Genomic DNA, 13,943 nt, shown 5'->3' with positions numbered 1-13,943 from the left:
TGGATAATCATTATGCAGCGAGTTACTCCCAGTAGTCCATTAAGAGGTTTGCATTAAAAAATATCTGCCCTTTATTTGGAGCACATGGGCTTTCATTTTGGTTGCAATATTTCAAGTTCACACAAGGTCACTTCTATAATTCAAGTGTTTTAGCAAAGGTGCTAATTGCAGAATTCGTGGCCATTCAGTAGTCACTACAGTAATGCCTCTTGTATGATGGAAGCAGAAAACATCTCTTCAGGGAAACTTTTCATTAACATATAAACCACCAATACAATTGTGAACAGGTTTTCTTAATGTACTGGGACACAGTATGGATCATATTTGAAAGCAAAAATATATAGTGCTAGAGATACATTCCCATATATATATTTGTTCAGGCTACGCAGACTCTTCCAACCAACAATACAACATACATCAGTACTTTATGGGGCATGTCTGTGTGACCGGTCACAACTGAGGTCACCATCTGTACAGTATAAAATAGAAGGTCTAATTGTCAATGTATTTAATATATAAACCAAAAATCTTGCACTGTATAGAATCTCAGTCAGTCAAGACATCAATGATATAAAACTAATGCAGAATTTTATTTTCCAATAATACACTTCATTTTTAATAAAAAATAAAACACCAAGGGGGAGAAAAAAAAAAAAGTTACTCATCTGCCACTGACAGGTGAAGGGTTATATTAGAGGAAACTCATTGCACAAACTATTCAGGAACGGCCAATGATGAGCAGATGTTAATCTGAATTGCAATCCAGAAAGTGTGGAGTTAAAATTTTAAAAGTTTGGAAAATGGAAGAGGAATGAAGGAAACCGATTTATAGTCCAAAGCATGGGAGATGGAAAACAGGGGGAGAGCATTATTCCTGTAGAAGTGAGCCAACTCCTTGCCTGAGTTTGTTTGTTAGAAACAATTCACCTGTGAAAGGGCCTGATGAGTGTTCCTTCTCTAATCACTTGCAGAGTTGTGACCCTTTATCGCCACCTGTGCTGGACAGGTGCATAGCAGCTGAGTGGCCAGTCAGGGTAACGGCAGCAGACCCTGGTCAACGCCGTCCTCCCCTATCTCTCACTGGTGTACTCCTGCTGCGGCTCCTACTGTGTCTTTTGGGATCCCTACGTTCTCTCTCCCGTGGATGTTCTCGGCTGTGCTCCCTTCTTTTTTCTCGCTCAGCTTCACGCGTTCGTTCTCGGTTTCTTTCTACCTCCTTTTCCCTTTCCTTAGCCCGCTCTTTTCTTACTTCCTCTTGTTGCTCTTCTTGCTCTTTACGCCGTTTCTCTCGTTCTTTTGCTCGCTCCTCCCTGTCTGCAACCTTTTTCATAATCTGTAGGAGAACCACATTATCACTTTAAAAAACAAGAGATATGGTAAGAACTTACCTTTGTTATCTCTGTTTCTACGAAGTCCATAGGGTCCACAGGGTTGACCTTGGGGTATAGGTTGGGAACCAAATCCGGGCACCACGCAGTTAAAGCTTTTAGCTCCCAGGATGCACTTGGGTCCACTCTCCCTATAACCCCGCCCCCCAGCCAGAGGCACCTCAGATTGTAAGTAGCCAAAGGCCGGAGGAGGAGAGAAAAAGAGAGAGAAAACTGGAACACTCTAGAACCATACTCACAGAAAAGGAGACGGGAAGCCGGTGACCAGTAACACAGCCCATATGAAGCCAGGTGCGTCAGGGCGGGCGCCCTGTGGACCCTATGGACTTCGTAGAAACAGAGATAACAAAGGTAAGTTCTTACCATATCTCTTGTTTTCTACTTCAGGGTCCATAGGGGGTCCACAGGGTTGACCTTGGGGATGTCCCAAAGCAGTTCAACCAAGGGTGGGGACGCTCCTGTGCTGAGAGGAGAATCCGTCGCCAAAAAGGAAGCATCCTGAGAGGCAAAGGAAACCAATGCCTAGAACCTTAAAAAGGTATGGACAGAAGACCACGTGGACACCTAGTAAGGCAAAACAGCCGAGGCGCCACGACGAGCCGCCCACGAGGGTTACACGGCCCGAGAAAAAAACAAGCCTCAACGACAGAAATGCCCACCCATGGGTAGGCCCCTGAGGAAGACATACGAGGCCATCCAGTCAACATTTCATTATAGGCCGGCCATCGTTTCCTGTTAAAACCAGAAACCGCAGACCACTAATAAGGAGTCCGCTTACCATAAGGAACTTGAACGGATCACATAAAGCCAAAGAGGCCGGACCACAGTCCATGAGGCCACAACAGCCGAGAGGACTGGGAACTGAATGGCCATACCATAAGTTCCAGAATAATATGGAACCTAAAAACCACTTTAAGAAGAAACACAGGGCGAGAGCAACTCACACCCTGACATGATGCCCTCCAGAAGAGGGAGCCACATGAGAACGCTCCCCATTCAGACACTCTCCTGGTTGATTTAAACACCCTGAGAGAGAGAGAGAGAGAGCTTAAACAATAGACCATGTAATGGCTATCACAACCAGCGGTTCCATTGACTGTCCCCGGAGGGAACAAAGAACCACTACTAACTCCCCAGGAGTCCCTAGGGAGGACAAGTGGAGACATAATCCAGAAAACACTCCAAAGGATGAACTGGATACCAGAGCGGAGCAATTCCATATCTTAACCATACCGACAGTGTAGAGATCCGCACTGTCAGGAAGGCCAGGCCAAGGGTGAAACCCAAGCCAGCTGGAAGGAATGCCAGAATATCTGGAAATCCTGGACACCGGAGGATCGTATCGACAGGTACGATACCATAAGAATTATGTATGCCACAGTCCGTGGCAGATCCCAGCAAAGTCTGGCCTATCTGCTCTAAACATCTCAATGAAGACAGAGCCAGGGAAGCCCGAGGACCACAGTAGGGGCGCAGTTAAAGACAAGCGATCCAGATTCAGGGAAAAACAAGGACCCTGAGACAACAGGTCCAGATAGTGAAGCAGTAGGAACGGAGCATCGAGGAGGAGACTCCGAAAATCTTAGTACCAGTGATGTCTGGGACGACCTGGAGCCCCCAGAAGGAAAGCCCCTCCGTCTCGAATTAAACTTCCGAAGACCTCGAGGAAGAAGGGAGACCGGAGGACACAGGTACACAAAGTGGAAGGACCACTTCACTGACAAAGAGTCACTGAAGGTAGCTTCAGTACTCCTAGAGCTGGACTGTAACACCGGTAATGTGTGATCGAGTCAGAAGGCCATGGGGATCAATCCCCTCAGGGAGGCCCCCTCTGCTCACCAGGAGTTGAAACCTCTCTTGGAGAAGAGACTAGTCCCCGGGATGCACGCCGTGACGGCTGAGGAAGCCCGCTTCCCAATGGAGAGCTCCGGGAATAAACACCGCAGAGTTGGCCAGGAGAAGACCCTTGGACTATGTCAGAATGGGTGACATTCCTAACATTGCCACAAAAACTACCAGTGTTGCCTAGATGGAAGCCACTGTTGTGACACTGTCGGACTGAACCTATTCAGGTTTACCGTGACAAATGGGTTAGGCCAGAGTGAAAGTCCAAGACAGCTTAAAGTATCAACAAGTTAAGTGGCAGGGCAGAAGCGACAGACGTCCAACTGCCCCGAAACGAATGCGGACCAGACACTGTCTTTAGCAAAGAACACCCTGGACGAGATGGCCATAGCCACCCGGACAGAGACCAACTCGCCTCCGGAGAAAGTATCATCGTTCGAACAGCGATCCGATGGAAAAAACTCGATCCATCTGGAGGGGAGTCAATTATGGCAAGGCCTGGAATGGAACTGAGCACATTCCACCCTACCAAAAGGTAGACACTCTGGTAGACCGCGCATCACAAAGAGTAATGACATATGTCGACTGCGTAGATATCCGCACACTCGAAGTTGAAGAGTGGAGATCTTGTCTTACGCCAGAAAAATTCTCAGATTCTGAGAATCCAGCAGTGCTCCCAGATGAAGAAAACCCTGTGAGGGATGCAGGGAGGACTTTTCCTCCGTTGACTAATTATCTGTGCCGAGAAGAAGCCCCGGTTATCCTGACCTGGCGGTAAAGTACCTTGGTGATCCTGCTAAAAGCAGGAGACCGTCCAGAGAAAGGAGCATTCGGATACACTGAACAGGTGAACTGTCAGAAAATCCATAAAGCTGGTAAACCCCGGTGGAGTTGAGGACAGCCTCAAAAGGCAGAGCCCGAAACTTACAAGTGTTGCTGTGGCACAGCAAACCTGAACCCATGCTGATGAGAGGGCTCTGTATGTACCCGTAGGTACGTATCCTGAATACTCGGATATACCATAAAATCCCCAGGTTCCAAACATCGGATGATGGAGCATGGACGATTCCACCTGAGTCAAGGCACCGTTGGAATCTGATTCAGGGATTTGAGACAGAGTATAGGCAAAGGAGGACCAGTCGGTCACCGCCCCAAAAAGAAAGTAGAACAACCAGTCCCTCACTGAGATAGTGAGGTTGGCCGAAATAGCTCTGCTTACCACAAAGACTTTATAGCTTTCTGGGATTGTAAGGCCCTGATCAGTTCTGAAGAAGGGCCCGTGTAACAATGCCTGTGAGGAGGCTGCATGAGCAATGAGAGGCCGTTGAGAATCAGTACCTCACTCTGGAAATTCCCCAGATGTAGACCTGTCCCGTCAGGCTGAGGGTATATCCTCAGGTGTAGAAACAGGGTCGTCCGGAAGTCCAGGACTGCTCGGTACTGGATATGGTGGCCCCCGTGGAGGCCGACAGCCTAGGAAAAAACAGGCCTTTAGGCTGACCCTGAGGACAAAAAGACTTAACAGAGTTAGTCCGAATGTAGTGGGAGTAGCTAAAGACGGTATCTCCCCATTAGTGATACTGCCAATGATGCAACGATCTTGTCAAGGTCAGGACCAAACAAGAACTTCCCCCTGGAAGGAGTGTGCACCTCTGCTTTCCCATAACGCAGCCATAGGGTACTGCGGCGGATACAGACGCCGCCGAAACCCTGAAAGTTAGAAGACCGGCATCCCATGAGGTAATCCCACATATGACCACTGCATATTTTGTGAGCGGCAAAAAGATATTTGAACCTCAGACGTGTTGGAGGGGAAAAACGTCACAAAAGCATCACCATGCGATGGCCATGGTAGGACGGGCAACAGGCCCTGAAAACGAGTACATTGATTTCAGGCAAAGTTACCACCTACGGATCCGTAAAATTCGTCCAGGCCGGGATGGGAGGCGTATTAATGCCTGTAACCCGATGATTAACATACAAATCCATCCCAGAAGGGGATTTCCATTACTTGTGAGGACCCTCAGGGAATGGGAAACAGGAGGCCTTTGTGACTCCTCGTATCTGGGGACAGCCAGACTCCCGCTATGAGATCCACCCGCTGGGCAGAAAACGGGAGATGTATGATACTGGTGCAGGATCGACATTCTCTATATCCAGAATGAGCCTGGCTACCAGCCCCAAAGCAGGGATAATAATACTTGAGATCGGCTCCCCCCATGTGAGAGGGAAAGAGCCGAATATACCATCCAGTTCACGGCAGAGCCACTGGTCAGTAACCACAGGGCGTATATCACGCCAATTAGTATTTCGTATAAAACGACATCCACCAGGGTGGCCGTTGTGGTAGTCCCTGCAAGGGGAATGACAGACCGATGTGGTATCGGAGGTAATTCATGTACTGTGAAAAACCCCGGCGGGGAGCGACAGTCTGTTGCACAGGGGTAAATTGCAAGAAATTGCGAGATACCCCGAGTTCAAAAGGGCAGTATGGTGAAGTAACTCCAAGCGAGTGACGACAATGGGGCCCGCCCGGCGATCCTCAAAGGAGAGGATCCTGAGAAACAACGCCCTTTAAGGGGGTCGTGCAAGGGGCCCGGCACCAGATGGTGCCGCATACGTAAACCTTTCTGAGTTAAAATCCTCCGCACTAATTCCTGCAGGCTATGACTTGCAGGATAGCAATAATGGGTGCAGTATCGTGTGCAATCTCCTGGTCAGATATATCTGACTATCTTGACGGAAATATTAAGCAGCGCCATACCGGTCCTGACTGACGCTAAGATTAGCTGCAGGAACCCATTATCAGCGTACGCAACTCACAGTTCCATCTAAAATATGGCAACGTGCAGCACGCAACAGTATGTGACAAACCTCACAGATATTAACAAATATATATATGTGAGGTCTCAGAACCACCCCAGGTACACCTGTATTAGGGCAGATAAAGAAAAGGGATAGATATACACTGACAGGTGAGAGAAAAAGCAGACAGTCAGCACTAGCAAAAGTCACATACAATGCAGAAAAATATATATACTGTACATACATAAGCATGACATATAATATACTGCACAATGTCGCTACATTCAACTGCCCAGATTCAGTGTCTGGGAAGGCTATAGCGCTGTGTACACTCACCCAAAATGGCCAGGTACGCAGGGGGACTGGGCTCACTGACATCCTAGGAGTTCTGCAGCACCACCGAGAGATAATGGCCGCTGGAGACCTCAGAAGAAGCGTGGCCCGCGGAGGAAGCAGCTCAGCGACGCCAGACTGTATTATTGAAAGGCGCGCTGAGCTGAGGGGAGGAGCCGCCAGACAGGGAAGGCTTCCTCCCCTGGCTAGCAATTAACCCCCCGGGATGCCGGCTCCCGCTGCCGCTATAATCCCTGGTGGGCTGTGGACACGCGGGGTATGCCTCCATGGAGGGGGAGCCCGCCGCCACCGCTAGCGCCTCCGGTCTGTCCCCAGAGACCGGAGGCATAAGGCTGCATGTACACGCGGGTCACCGCAAGCGGTGACTACGCGACTTACCTGTCCCCGTCGATCCGGCAGCAGCCCAGGGATTCCTCCAGAGCCCGGCTAGTACAGACTCTGGGGTCCCGCTGCGATCCCCAGATCTGTACTGGCGTCGCAGCGCCGGCGGGGTGTAGGAGCGGCAGCTCAGACGTCCACTGGACAGTCTGATGCTGCCGCTCTGAAGAGTAGTAAAAAAATAATAAAACAAAACTCTTTTAAGCTTAGAGGCTGCTAAGCAGCCCCCCTGCAGTAACGGTGACCCGACTCCGGCCGGGCACCAACTTAAACTGAGGTGCCTCTGGCTGGGGGGCGGGGTTATAGGGAGAGTGGACCCAAGTGCATCCTGGGAGCTAAAAGCTTTAACTGCGTGGTGCCCGGATTTGGTTCCCAACCTATACCCCAAGGTCAACCCTGTGGACCCCCTATGGACCCTGAAGTAGAAAGTGTATTTTTTTTTTTTTTAAACTTTGCCATAATTAGCCATCGCTCCCAAACCTAAACTACTCCAGAGGAGTGCCATTCATACCTGGTCATCTGTGAGTGGCAGCCAGTATATACAAGGGGCAGCTTTGGTTTTGTGGAATAAATCATCCAGGAGTTTAGCGGGAGGCTCCTCCTGTACCTTCTCTGAAATTGGCAGGACAAACAATATTAAGGTAGAGGTCAGTTGAAAACCGTAACATGTAAAGATATGTCCAAGAGCACAAGTAAAGGGACGTACACACTGGACGATAATTTTGAACGATATGAAGGATAACGTTGAACGATAGAGCATTCAGTGTGTATGCATTAAACAACGGACGACGCATGCTCCCGCGGGTCGTTTACGATATCTCCAGTCACCTGAACATGCAGCTCAATCTGGGGATATCGTTATCGATGCCATGCTGCCGAATGCAGCATGGCCTGGCTCGCCCCCGCTGTCGTTGCCGGCATTGGCAAGTGTGTATGCACTTGTCGATGCCAGCACACCCACCGGGCACACTGCTGCCGCTCACTGGACACATCGTCCAGTGTGTATGCACTTTAAGGGTCAGACAAGCAAAGATGCTAATGAAATTAATCAAGGGAGAGTAACAAGTGCATAAGGAACATATCTTTCACATGGCATGAACGAGCATGAAAGCAAAATCGGAGCCTGGAGAACCTAATACCTTTCTTTTCATTCTTTTTTTCTTTGGACTTTGCATGCTCTTTACGCCGTCTGTCTCTGGAGCGTGATCTAGGCCCCTCACGGATTTTATCTCTATCCCATTCTCGTTCAGATCTGGTGCGTTCCCTCCTCTCCATCTCACGTTCCCTCTCTGCCCACTGTTCTCGTACTCCTCTCTCATGTTCCCTGTGTTCACTACGTAATGGAGCGATATGTGGGTGAGAATGTGGGTGGGGGGGCTCTTCTGGCTTAGGCTCTGGAGGCCGTTCTACAAGAAGACCTCTGTGGAAGTCCAGCTATAAGAAAAAAAGAAAAAAAAAAGAAAAAGAAAAATGGTAAATGCAATTACCCATTTACAACCTGGAGCATAGGACGGACGAAGTAGATATAACAGCATTAGCTGGAAACACGTGATCGTTAATACAGCAACAGATGTAAAAGGAATAAAAATGAAATAAGGCATACCTCATCTTGCTCTGCAAAGTCTGCAGATAGAAATTTTGGGTTGGACTGTGGCCATTTCACTCCATGAAGTGAGTTCCTAGTAGAAACCGCTTCTTCTAATGTAGAATACTATGGGTTGCAAAAGAGCAAAGTCAGTATAAGGAAAAATAAATTCTGAAAATAATTAGCATAAAGGTCTTTAATAACTATATTGTGTCTTATTGACAGAGATGTTCGCAAATACGTCCATAAATTGATGTTGATAGCCATAGTATTTTTATGCATCTACGTTACAATAGCACAAGAATCTGATATCGAGCAATTAAGCCATATAAAGAAACATTAGACACATATACATAAATTCCAATTGTAGTAACATTTAATATGACATTTAAAAATACAAGGCTATTTTAGTGTCCCTCTCAGACACTCCACAAAATGACACTTCATCAAAGCCTTCCAGGTCTCATCCTAACCCATTGCCCCATGTGCCTTGCTCACTGTCTCTCCACTCTGTTACCCATCGCGGCACCCCCCATTTAAGCTGGGTACACACTAGACAATATCTCAAATTATTTGGCTGATTCCGACGCATCAGAGCGACAAAAGGAGCCTTAAAGACACGTCTCCATTATTCATGGACACTCCCTCTTTTTGGGCGTGCCCTTTCTCTAGGTCCGGCGTCTTGCCCGGCGCCGGACCTACAGTGAACACTATCTGAGCAGTTATTTAAACATATATAGATTTGTTGTTTTAGTGTTTTAAAAAGGCTTGCTATGGGGCAGTGGAGTAACTAGGGTATTTGGAGCTCAGACCAAGATGAAAAATAGACACCCCCCCCCCCCAATGTGCAAAGGGGCGTGGCCACTGAAAAATGGGAGGGGGGAGGGGGTCAACATGACACCGCTGTTTCTCATCACTCTGGGAGCTTTGCTTTCCATTCCATATTCACGCTAATGCCCCCATTAGTAGCACCCCGTATGCAATGCCCACTGTAGTGCCCCATATACAGCGCCCCCCGCAGTAGTGCCTTTACCACATAAAACATGTAGACACACCACACAGACAGACAAAATGATACTAGCCTGAATCCCCGCTCTCGGTGCGGGAGCCGGAACTCATGAGTGAGCTCCAGCCCTGGGTGCAGCAGCCAATAAGTGTCTGAATCTCATTGGCTACTGAAACAAACAAACCACCACCGGGTTGTACTATAGAGTACTACCCGGCTCCAGTGGGTTTGTTACGGTGTAGTGCAGACCACACTGCACTGCACACTAACATGGACGCAGGCAGACGGCACCCAGGCCACATACCCCACCCGTCCTCCCTTCGTTATGCCACTGCTATGCGGACCATCAAACCTTAGGTGTGGGTTCACATTTTTGCCAATCCTCCAGAGAAAAGGGGTAGCCAGATAAAACTCTGCATGAAAACGCTTCCCCCGCACCCACCCCATTAGATTTTCTCCACACCTCAACCAACATTTACTCAAAGACAGACAAATCCGTAATAATATATCAGTATAGATCATAAACAAGTGTTTCAAGCAATAACAAACTAATCTGACAATAAAGTAAGGAAGACTGCATATGAAGGGTCGGAGGGCCACCTTTTACCCATTGCGGTTTTAAAACAGAGAAATACGACTACGGTTCCTCTGTGGCCTGGCTATGGAGTCTAACGCAAGACTAATATCCTCAAGGAAAGGAGTAGTCACATTTAGAATAATTTTGATCCAAAGTACAGCTACGTTTCTTGCCCAATCTCTCAGTAGATTCCAAAAACTTCAGTTAAAGTCTGGGCCCAAGGAAACCGAACCAGGACAACTTGGAGGAACTGAGGTTATATTTTCCATAGATTAGGTCGAAGGCTGACTAACTGTACAATTTCAGTAATGTTCTGCCAGCATAGCGATACTCCCTGGAGGTGCATAAAGCCGATGGGATTCAGAGACATGGAACTGACAAAGTATGTGCAGCAGATTGCTCAGTGGGTAATTAGAATGGGTAAATAAATAAAAAAATTAAAAAAGTCATAGACCCTGCCCATAGAAGAGGCTCTGGTAATGCTCCTTCTAATCAGACAATGAGATATAAAAAGGGCTGTGAAGAAAGTATAGCAGAAGAAGAGGAACTACAACAGTTTTACAAAGCAGTAGGAAAACAATCAAATCTGTCTGCACTTTAAGAACACTAATAAAAGCCTGCCATGGGCGAGCTAAAAAACGCAGCAGTGAGGTTCCTCACCCTTCATGCCACGGGTTAATTAGCAATTTTAAATCCTAAAGAAAAATGGCACAGAGTGATGCGCCTGATTGAAATGCTAGTGGTCCCTCACAGCAATCACATAGTACTAGCACCCAGGATTGTGTCTGACAACTAGGCAGTGACTGCTCAGCAGGGGGACAGGAAACTTCTGAATGGCTGTGTCAGCTCTGGAGCATGGTTATAAGTAGAAAATAAAGCTGCTTCTGATAAAAGCCTGGCCAATCTGTGGCTCTCTAACTGTACTCGAAACTACAACTCCCAGCTTGCCCTTCCACAGTTTGGCGATTTGGGAATGCTAAAACTGTGGCAAGGCATGCTGGGATGTGTAGTTTTACAACAGCTGGAGAGCCACTGGTTGGCCAGCCCTGGTGTAGGGAAGTTGGCCAGCCCTGGTGTAGTTAAAAATGAAAAGAGGTATTTCTTACCGTGACATAACAATGGGATTTAATTTTATCTATCCAAAAGGTTTCTTCCACTATGGTTCCAGTGCGTGAAAGTAACTCCTTTAGTTGCCCCAAGGTGAAAGGTCGGACCTGTAGTAGGAAACATTTATGATAAATAATCTTGTTAAGAAACCATTCAATTCAATCACAGCATCACCAATTAAATTTGGGTTTATATAGTACTGATGGTGAACTGTAATTACATTTCATCAGTCCTTCAAGTGTAAAGTGCGGGGCCACAAAATAAGAGACTGATGCTGGTAAACTGGAAGGAGCAAAATGAATAGATACAATTTTATGGATTTAAGTGTAAAATAGATTAAGGTAACAAACCTCTACATGCATTGCCATAGCTACACTAACAATATATTACCATTTACTGACAAATCATTTCATGTACAGAGCTCCATTGTGGTCATTACATGTATTAATAATCATAAAAAGTAATTCACATTTTTTTTTTATATATATAAATGATCTCACTTTGACAAATCATTAACGATCAGTGTTGACAGGCAAAAAAACACCTCTACCAAAAAAAAAAAAAAAAAAAAAAAAAAAACTAAACTACATATTAACATGCTATATGTCATCATGTGTGTGAATGTTCCATGAATGTAACTGTTCTGGTCTATACAGAATGCATCCAACAGAAAAGAGATGAAGACACTCACCAGGTTGCAGATGTGTACTATACAGCTGGGTTTTCTTCGAGGGGGTGAGGGTTGCTGAGATGCAGTGCGCACTGGGTCATCAATTGTAATAGAAACACCAGTCTTTTGTTGACTGACTGATCGCCTCAATAGGGTATCCCCTAAAGTGACTGCCGGACAGAAAGGTCAAGCTTGCATTAGAAATATGAAGACTAATACACTTACAATAGTACAACATACAAAGCAACTCCGGAAAAAGAGAGATGAAAACCACACCTATTCCCCAACACTTGTATAACTACTAACACACTCCGATTTACTTACCTCTGACCTCTGCTTGTGCTGGGCTCTCTGATAAAGGCTTTTTTACTTCTAGTTCACTTGGAGGTGGTGCCTCTGTCTCCACGGGGACAGGATCATCAACAGCAGCAGTTTCTTCAGAGTGCTTATCGTCTTCCTCCTCCTCTTCCTCTTGACCATTCTCCTGAACCTCAGCAGGCACCACCTGGAAGGTGGAATGGTATAAGGATTTATGGATCTGAAGGAACAGTCAAGGCAAAATTTTAACAAGGTCTTTGTGAGATTTGTAAAAAGCATACCCACCTGTGTAACTGTTCTGCATATTTTAAGTCCTTTATCATGGCTGTTGTCTTCTCCATTACGTTCACCCTCTTCTTCAGAAATGTGTGCGTCATCAGCATGAAGATCTACCACTGCCTCTTGCTTGATTTCTTTAATCTCAGGGATCAGACTCTAAGGGGATGACGACAAGATGTGAAATTAAGATTTGGCAGTTGCAAAAGGCACATTATAAATTATGGATATTTTACAAACAAATTATATCAACATTGAATATATAGCTTAATGCAATTCAGTAGACTTAAGTTAAATTTCCTCTTAATTCAATGAGTGCACATGCTAATAAACACCAGTGTATAGCAGATTATATAGTATGCTGGGAAGGGTCTATTGCCAACTCAAAGTTACTGTTACAATTCCAGGGTGTGCTCAGCAGATACAATTGCCCATATCAGGGCTGTTATCATTCACCTTCTATTATCTGATTACCAATAAGTATATTACCATTGATATCAAGCATGGTGGGATCATACAGCAGCTGTAGTGACAAGACACACACCTGAGGTGAAGTGCCTAATAGGAGGTTAATGAGAATGTGGCCCAAATATAAGTCATCAGATTTGCACAAGCTCGAGGTGAAATAACTAGTGCCTAGAACTGTCAGAATACAGATGGTGGGTCATCTGGACCTCTATTTAGAGACTACACAACTTCATAAACCTGCCTGATAATCACAGCAAATTTCAAGAGGAAAAAAGTCTCTTACCAGCACTTTATGGGCCTGATTCAGATGTGGATGCAAATGCAATCGCAGCTGCGATCTCTCATGGATCGCAATAGCAAAATATGCTAATGACCTAGCCGCCGTCCACTGCATAGAAACGCCCACTGACAGCATCTTATATCCGCAGTTCACGTACTTAACCGGAAACATTGAAAGCAGATTAAGCCGCCATCAGTCTTCTGAGTGTAAGCTGTCGCAGACATAGTGGGTCTCCAGAGGGCTCTCCTGCTGCCAGCAAGAACCAAGTGGCTAATTTATGGACGCCCAGAAAAAGTGTAAAACAGTCCAACAGACCTGTATTTTTCTAATGGTGCGATCTGTACCACCAATGACTTGACAGATCTTTCAAAGAAATCTTTCAGTGAAGTCACCCTGCCAAATCTCTGAACAGGCAAAGTTGACTATATCGTCCAAATTGGCCTGCATGCATGGACGATGAAAGATATCTATCGTCCATGCGGGAACGTGCATCGTTGTCAGGTTGGTGACTGCAAAAAAGTGAACGATAACGATATGAACGATATCGTTCATGAAAGTCGTACTGTGTGTACGCAACATAACAATTTACCTCCTGCAAATAGACTACCTGATACTCACTTTGCAAGTGAATCATCTATGCAAGCGTAATCTCAATTCAATCGCTGTGCATGCGCAGTGTGACTTACATGCATGCGCTATGGCTAACAATCGCTCCATTTGCATAAATATTGGCATTGTGTCCACATCTGAATCAGGTCCTATACACACACTGCTGCTATAGAATGGACTATTTATTATTAGATACGATCACACATGGAATTGACAGAAAACTTACAACTATATAAAGCACTCTCTTTTATTTGTGTATGCAAAAAAAGTGTGTATT

General features: G+C 46.1%; 1 protein-coding gene across 4 annotated transcripts in view; it reads right to left on the bottom strand.

Annotated features, from left to right (window-relative positions):
- Positions 1-571: 571 nt before the first annotated feature.
- The window catches only part of ACIN1 (apoptotic chromatin condensation inducer 1), a 124,753-nt gene continuing 111,381 nt past the window's right edge, over positions 572-13,943 (bottom strand). For all 4 annotated transcript variants that reach the window (XM_088469962.1, XM_088469963.1, XM_088469964.1 and 1 more), the window contains 8 exons: positions 12,319-12,468; positions 12,040-12,220; positions 11,737-11,885; positions 11,045-11,152; positions 8,374-8,481; positions 7,910-8,204; positions 7,282-7,382; positions 572-1,333 (listed from right to left, as the gene is read on the bottom strand). In XM_088469962.1, the coding sequence (XP_088326088.1) occupies positions 1,055-1,333; positions 7,282-7,382; positions 7,910-8,204; positions 8,374-8,481; positions 11,045-11,152; positions 11,737-11,885; positions 12,040-12,220; positions 12,319-12,468 (1,371 nt within the window). In that variant the 3' untranslated portion in view covers positions 572-1,054. The remainder of the gene's footprint in view (positions 1,334-7,281; positions 7,383-7,909; positions 8,205-8,373; positions 8,482-11,044; positions 11,153-11,736; positions 11,886-12,039; positions 12,221-12,318; positions 12,469-13,943) is intronic.

The sequence above is a fragment of the Taudactylus pleione genome, unplaced genomic scaffold (genome assembly GCF_031769625.1).
Source record: "Taudactylus pleione unplaced genomic scaffold, aTauple2 ptg000095l, whole genome shotgun sequence".
In the NCBI taxonomy this organism is placed as follows: Eukaryota; Metazoa; Chordata; class Amphibia; order Anura; family Myobatrachidae; genus Taudactylus; species Taudactylus pleione.
This window is presented reverse-complemented; position numbering and strand designations above follow the sequence as displayed.